The 8146-nt window shown below is 41.4% G+C and overlaps 1 protein-coding gene across 1 annotated transcript in view; it reads right to left on the minus strand.

Moving 5' to 3' along the window:
• Positions 1-5681, minus strand: part of LOC103372627 (acetyl-coenzyme A synthetase 2-like, mitochondrial) — a 9609-nt gene extending 3928 nt beyond the window's left edge. The window contains exons 1-6 of the mRNA XM_008302310.1: positions 4943-5681; positions 4677-4773; positions 4412-4611; positions 1971-2146; positions 1376-1528; positions 62-209 (exon numbers count right to left, since the gene is read on the minus strand). Of these exons, the coding sequence (XP_008300532.1) occupies positions 62-209; positions 1376-1528; positions 1971-2146; positions 4412-4611; positions 4677-4773; positions 4943-5243 (1075 nt within the window). The 5' untranslated portion in view covers positions 5244-5681. The remainder of the gene's footprint in view (positions 1-61; positions 210-1375; positions 1529-1970; positions 2147-4411; positions 4612-4676; positions 4774-4942) is intronic.
• Between the last annotated feature and the right edge of the window lie 2465 nt (positions 5682-8146).

The raw sequence follows: 8146 nt of genomic DNA on the forward strand, positions 1-8146 counted from the left end.
ACTCGAAGCCTCAGTTTATTGTTATCAAACTGCGCTCATGCTGCTGGCGTTCACGCAGTACCTGGGTCAGGGTAAATAGGAGTGCTCTCAAACAGGACAGTGGTTCCCCCGTTGGCCAGCGGTCCATAAACAGCGTAACTGTGTCCTGTTATCCAGCCGATATCTGCCACGCAGCCAAACACGTCGCCGTCGTGGTAGTTGAAGACATACTGCGGATGAAAGAGAAGATTGACGAGATGATTAGAGTCTGATCAACAACAAAAAAAAATTCTAGAAAAGTGCTCTTTAAGTGCTTCAAGTTACGTATCAGAGACAGATTAATGCTTTTCTGTTCCACGTTGGTGCACATTTACTGGTTTAGAACTGTAGTTTTGAGGTCTACCAGAATAAGATTACCTGCCTAAATGTTACCGTACTTTGCTGCAGCACCTCTTCTTATTCTCTGTCTGAAATGCTCCGGTTTAGCTGCTGTTCCTTTAAAGCCCGCCTCCTGAACAGCCCAGTCTGCTCTGATTGGTCAGATGGCTCAAAGAAAGCGAGCTAATGTTTTTTTCTATAATTTAAAATCATTAAGATTAATGTTACAAATGTGCATGACAAATTTAAATTTTAGGTTTAAACGTTATGTTGCGAACTGAAAAAGTCAGAGAGATGACGCAACTGTAGCGAGGAAATCCTGGTGGACTGCAAAGAAGCTGCTGATTCTTTGTTTGAGGGCGTGTCGAGCTACCTGCCCGACAGGTGTGATGAAAAATGTGTCACACGATGATGCAGATGAGTAATGGAAGAAAAGCCTTTGGGAAGGTAAGGAGCAGTGTTTTCTGTGGGAGAGAATAAATCAGACTTTGCAGCTTTAGCACAGTCAGATGATTCTTCAGGACAGAACAGTCCGACTGCACCTCAGTATCATTCTGCCAGAGGGGGAATAAAACCCTCTGGCTTGTTTGTATTTCTTCAAACCAATCCCAATCATACTGGACAGAGCTAAACAAACGCTGTCCCCTCAAAATAGCGACGGCTGGAATTGTTCTGGTAAAACATTTACATGCAGGGAGACCAGCGCTGTCACTGGCAGGCTTCCACCTTTTACTATTGCAGACCTTTTACGTGCACAAAACAGCAGCTGTATAACACACTCCAGGAAAAAAAGAACAATGTGGCATCTGTAAACTTTATAGTTTAAACTTTACAGTACAGTTATAAACACACTTTGATCTGCATTCAGAAACTGGAGCACCATTCTGGTGAAACGTCTTATGTTCTGATCAGGGTGAGGTTTCTGATACAGGTGGTCTGACACTGGATCACATTCTGGTCGTCCAAGGCCTTCAGCAGCTAGAACAGAAACTGTGTGATGTGGAAACGTCGTGTTTACCCTGTGTGTGAGCGCAGCGTACAGCAGGTATCCAGCCTGAGTGTGGACGAGGCCTTTGGGCTTCCCCGTGCTGCCTGATGTGTAAAGCAGGAACAAGGTGTCCTCGCTGTTCATGGCGGCCGGTTCACAGACCACGTCCTCCTTCATCATCTCCTGCACAACACAGTGAACACCACACAGCATGATGGAGATGGACGGCACATGTAGTATAACTTTGTAAGACATTCCTGAATGCACAGAAGCATTAATCAGCTGACGGAACAATCTCACCACTAAGAAGCACCAGTTCTGGATCTTTCTCAACAGACTGCATCACGGAGCTGTGATGTTCAAACTTCCATTGTTGTGTGACGTGACTAATACCAGAGACGTTACGAGGGACTAAGCTTATAATGACTTTGCTAATTCATCAGATTGTTGAGAATGAGCTTTCAGAGGGTAATCTGATTACCTGAGAAGCTGATCCAGTCAAAATAAAGACACAAAAATTTGGGCTAATGGATTTTTTGGGGGGCTAATTTATTGAGGAATAACACCAAAGCGACGCTGTTATTAGACTTTTAATCAACTTCCGATTGGCTCTCTGCTCTCTCACCTCCTCCATGGCGACGTCCCTGGCTGTCATGGCGACCGGATTCTCTGTTCTCATGGCAACGAAGACCTGCTGTACCGTTGGACAGCTCTGGACAGCCGCGTCCACCGTCTTCTTCAGCTCTAAGGTCTTGCCCCCCCTGACGCCCTGGTTCACTGTGATGACGGTGCTGGACTGAGCTGCAAACGCGAAGCAAACCAACATTTTCAATAATCTGCTGTTGCTGCAGTTTTCTCACCTTTTAATTCAACTAACTTTGAATAAATCCGAGGTGCTAAATGTTGTGTAACTGTGACCGACTGCTATTACGTCATAAAAAGATAAAGAACATGAAAGACAACAGAGTTAAACATTTGCTCTGATGAATGTCTGTCCTCACACTGAATGCTGCCCTGATCAACATTTGTGCATTTGAAACTAACAAAACTACTTTTTATAATATAAAAGGGGCCTTTTGTGGTGATGAAACCCACAAATAATTATCACCTGCGATGATGATTAGCCCTGTGGACCTTTTTAGCACCTTTCAGCTCGTTGTGTTGGTCTTCCAGTCGGCATTTTTACTGGGATTCAAAGCTGAACCATGACGTTATGACACTATAATGCTGGCAAACTGCTTCTGTTTACCTAAACTATGCAAGTTTAGCCCATTTCAAACATCCACTTTCCGACAGCATCTGAACATGTTGGCTTCACGTCTGAAGGAGCATCTTGGAGACCTTTCCATAAAAGTTGCATCTCACTAGGTCGGACCTGGTTCCATTTCATTTCCGTTTCAAAAAAGTCTGAACCGCGTGCATTGCATTAACTGATGGACGCACACAGGCGATAACATTTCAGGTCGTTTGAAGCTATTCGGCTTTATAAGCAGTTCAGTACCAATTTGTCCTTTAATGTCACAGAGAGTAAAAGACAGAGTTTGCTGCCAAAAACACAGAATCACCTTACTCACTTTGCCCTACATTTACAAATGTCCATAAAAATTCAACTTTACTGCGACGGGGACAGAATCTGTAACAGGCTCGTGACACTCCCCAGTCATGAATGTGATCTGTGGTTTGACAAAATGTTAACTGGAGCTGAGGTTTATTTTTTTTTGAGGAGTCTTTTCTCTGAACTGATAGCAAGTAGCCCCCGATCCATATGAGCGTCTCCAACGTGAGAGAGTTGTACGCAATTTATGCACGTGGAACAACAGCAGTAACTTTACTACTTACAAAAAATCCAAAGCTGAGTTTTATGATTCTTTGATAAGCGTTTATGGTCGACTAGTTCGTGTTATTTTGGTTTGGTTCTCACATCAGACAACACCTTCCACCACATCGCACCCAGGCATCCAGACATCTGCACCCACACTACTGACATCACTGACATACACATCTCACTTTGAATAAATTAATTTAACCAATTAATAAAACTTTACGTTAAAATCTGACAACACCTGTGTCGTCTCCCCTCTTTTGCCACAACCTATTTGCTGGGTTGTGACAGCCGTGACTCAACTCGTAGGTATGGTAAGGTAAAACAAAAACCTAATTAACCACCACCAAGCATCTGTTTCTACCCCGTGGTCATCAAAAGCATCTCTAGTTCCTGACAGTGACCCTGCAATGCTGTTTAGCAAGACAAACTAGTTTTTTTTTCTCAAAGAGTAGAAAATGTGGTACGGCCCGCTTTGGCACTCAGCAAACGGAAAGGAAAGATTAAAACGTAAATAAGTCATCACAAAGCAGCTGTTTATATCTCTGGATGGTGTTGGAACATCTTTGGATGCATTTAGTGACTCCTCCAACAACCAGGATTGCTTTTTAGTAACGCAACATTTTGACATTTATAAATGATCCTCAGGACTGATCAGGATCTAACAGTAAATGACCTTGTGTACGTGTCCTCACCTCACATGTATTTATTCTACTTTTGGTAAAGCAGTAGTTAAATTATCATCACACTCGGGCAGATATTTGAGTGATTAGGAAAACAAAATGTGGGTATCGGTTATTTAGAGGTTTAATAAGCTGCTATTAGTTTGGACTTTGTCTGTTGTTTATGAGTATATTAAATTATGTAATTATACATCAGTTGATGTGTCCAAATTTTTATCGGCGGAGACGTCTGAAGAGCCATACGGGCATTAACATAAACGTGACCTGTCTTAATGACAAAATGCACTTTTTCTGTCTGAAAAGCGCTCATAGATATTCCTTCTTGTTCTGCAAGTTAGAGTACAGAGGGTGGAAACAGCTGCCTGTCCAAGGCTAGAAACACTGAAGAGAGACTGAACTAGAACAGTAAAGATGCAGGTTGAAAGTATACAGTGAACTGACAGGAAGCTCAGAGCTAAGCAGAACTACACAACAAACACGTTCACAGTCGTTTGCTCTGATGCTGATGTGAAGACACTGACAGGAGCAGTTCTAAGATGTTTGGTGGAAGTCTGCTCTCACCGTCTCTGATTCTCTCTGCCAGGGCTTCTGCACTGAAGCCTGCAAACACCACGTTGTGCGCGGCGCCGATGCGAGCGCAGGCCAACATGGACGCCACAGCCAGGGGGCAGGTGGGCATGTAGATGGTGACGCAGTCGCCCTTCTCCACGCCGTGCCGCCGCAACAGGTTGCCCACGCGACACGTCATCTCCAGCAGCTCCCTGCAAAGACACCAATGAGCCACGGCGGCCTCGATACCAACACAACTCCAGGTCCAACCGCTCACCTGTAGGTGTACTTGACCTCTGACCCCTTCTCATCTCTCTCCCAGATCAGTGCCACCCTGTCAGGACAGGTGTGCACGTGGCGGTCCAGGCAGTTCACTGCATGAAGAAACACAGAGAAATGTCTTAATTATAAGCAGATAATGAGCTCTAACAGCATATCTATCCAAACAGTGTGGTGCGTTCAGGGTACTGTTTGGAATAGATAAGGAAGTAGGTTGAGAGGTGATGCTTTCACTTTCTATGAACAAAACCCAAATGCTCTCACCAGACACGTTCAGCTTTCCTCCCTCGAACCAGCGGATCCTGCCTGAGCTCAGGTCACAGTCCTGCACCGACTGGAAAGGACTGATCCAGCTCAGCCTGTGACGCGCCACGGCGGCCCAGAAGCGCTCACTGTTGGAGACGGAAAACTCCTGCAGCGCTGAGCGGCCCGACACCGCTCCGAAGCCCGCAGCCTCCGGCATGAACGCCGCCGTGTTGCATCTCCGGAGACCCAGAAGCCGGAGACGAGACGTGAAGACGCGGCGGCCGAACGGCGCAGCGACGCACCCGCAGCGCAGCCACATAGCGTCAGTGGAAAGACTCTGCGCTGCTCGGCACACGTCTGCAGAACATGTCAATAAAAGAACAGACTGTTGAGCTATTCGGGAAATTACCCCGCTCGACCTAACTGAAGAGGAAAACTTGGAAACTCCGGAGAGGAAGGGCTTCACGAGTGATGCGTTAAAGGGCGGTTACCAAGCCGCTGTGCCGACACTTTTCTTTTTTTTTTTTTTTCTTTGCGCGCTGAAGCTGCAGAAGAAACCTTCATATTTACGCAAAATGCACAAATAAGATGAATTGAAGAAGCCACGAGTTTTAAGACATTCAAATCTTCTGTTATGAACAATAATTTATGACTGATATATTATTTCCAGGACAAAGTTTGAGAACCTTTTAGAACATCTTAAAATCTTCTCATGGTTCCTAATTATATATATTAAAAAAACATGGATACACAAATATTGATCATTTAAAGTTTTAACCTTTGGACACATAATCTCTAAAATATGCAATTAATGTTAATTAAAGATTCCAATTGGACGTTAGAAGACATACACTGTAAAATAAATAAATAAATTAAAAAAAAGTTATAGTTTTTAATTGTAATTTTTTTTCTAAAGATTTGCTGATATTTTGCTTTTTTTCCCACTTTCACAGTAAAGTTACACATTTTTTTACTGTTTAAATCAGCAGAAATATAACTATTTTCCAGATATTTGCTGTTATTTAAAAGAAAAATGACATATATTCAGTAAAAATAGTAAATACATTTTCAACTTTTATCTTACAGACTTTTTCTGTTTTGATAAATTAAACATAATATCTAATGAAGTCAAAGAAAAAAAAAAAACATTAATTTACATTTGAACCATTAAACAGCTGATTAACCTGTAAATCATGTCCACATCAGAAATGTGTATTTTTACAAACTACAATTACTTCTTATACAATGTAGGACTGTAAAATTACACAGATTTACAGTATTTGAAACAACAAGGTCAAAATAGGATTTTTCCTGTCATTTCCATTATTTTTTAATAGATTTTTTTACAGTGTAGATTATGAAACTATGTTATGAATAATAATTTGTGACTAATATGATATTTTTTCCAAACATAGTTTTAATACGTTGTCAGAAAATCTTGAAATCTTCTCGTTTCTCCTCATTTAAAGATCAAAATCTGACANCTTTCACAGTAAAGTTACACATTTTTTTACTGTTTAAATCAGCAGAAATATAACTATTTTCCAGATATTTGCTGTTATTTAAAAGAAAAACGACGTATATTCAGTAAAAATAGTAGTCATTTTTCAACTTTTGTCTTACAGACTTTCTCTGTTTTGCTAAATTACACATAATATCTAATGAAGTCAAAGAAAAAAAATATTAATTTACATCTGAACCATTAAACAGCTGATTAACCTGTAAATCATGTCCACATCAGAAATTTGTATTTTTACAAACCACAATTACTTCTTATACAGTGTAGGACTGTAAAATTACACAGATTTACAGTATTTTAAACAACAAGGTCAAAATAGTATTTTTCCTGTCATTTCCATTATTTTGTTAATAGATTTTTTTACAGCATAGATTATAAAAATATATCATGAATAATAATTTGTGACTAATGTGATATTTTTTCCAAACATAGTTTAAATATGTTGTCAGAAAATCTTGAAATCTCTTCGTTTCTCCTCATTTAAAGATCAAAATCTGACACTGAAACACTGAAATAAAACATATATTCTGTTGTGCAGTGTCACATTTGGAATCTTTTAGAGATGACTGAGCCCTGTGGAGCTTCTTTACTGTAGCTCAGGCTCACAGCTGTTATCAGTGTCATTTCCAGAAGCTTCAATTCATCTTTGGCCACTTGTGGGAAGCAGAAAAAGCTGAAACCACGTTGTTACGACACCAAGATGTTACCAAACGACTCAGTGGACGTCGGACCCAGTAACGGTGCTGTGTCACTTCCAGTAGGCCACAGTCATGTGGGATGGTGTCGTAAAAGAGATTCCTAACCTCAATAAGAATCTTCCTGCTGTTGGACTCGGTTCTTTTGTTGAAACAGCTCCAAGAAGTAGTCAGAGAAAAGTTCAGGTCTCAGGTTAAACAGTTTACACATGAAAAGTTTTGCAGAGCTGGATTCAGACGGACAGAGAGGAATCTCATATCCAGCTGAACTGAGCTTTTTTGGTTTCCGGTTGCAGATATCTTCTTGGGCTGGGCCTGCCCTGAACATAGATAAGACTTGTACGCTACTGAGTGTAATTGGCCAGTTGCCAGTGGCGTGGACAGGCACACCTCTTCTGGGATCTCCTCTGTCCACGTCCTTGATATTTGGTAGCAACATGCGTGGATGTTGTTGGTACGGCGTGTAGCTAAAGTAACAATTATATCTGATAGAAAAGAGGAGTTTCCAATACATTTTCTGATAAGTTGATGAATATTTGGTTCCAAATGCATGACAAAATAAAAATCTATTTATATATTAAAAAAAAATCTTCAAAAATAAAAAAAAAACAGGACCTGTCACCTGAACCAAATGGCCTGAAAAGTGCTGAATAGGGTTAAAAATAAGTTAAACCTGTTGGTGCTGTAAGGTCGGCAAATGCATTTTAAAATGGTTATCAATTACAAATCCAGATGTTTGAAACTGGAATGACAGCTGCTGAAGTCGCCCCGCTGTGCTCGTTTAAAGCACGTTGAGACACATACAGAAAAACAAGTTAGTTTCAGCTCCTGAACAGCAGCAGCAGTGAACTGAAACTGGTTTTGGTGATACTTGGCAGGTAAAGGCACCTGAAGCGCTGCTGTCTGATCTTAAACCCTGCAGGTCTCTCTGCTGGAAAAGGTTCCCACTGACGACCTCTCTCAGCCTGCTGGAGGAAACACTGGAGGACAGTGCAGGAAACACTGGGG

This window comes from Stegastes partitus, unplaced genomic scaffold (genome assembly GCF_000690725.1).
Source record: "Stegastes partitus isolate 25-593 unplaced genomic scaffold, Stegastes_partitus-1.0.2 Scaffold1794, whole genome shotgun sequence".
NCBI classification, from domain to species: Eukaryota; Metazoa; Chordata; class Actinopteri; family Pomacentridae; genus Stegastes; species Stegastes partitus.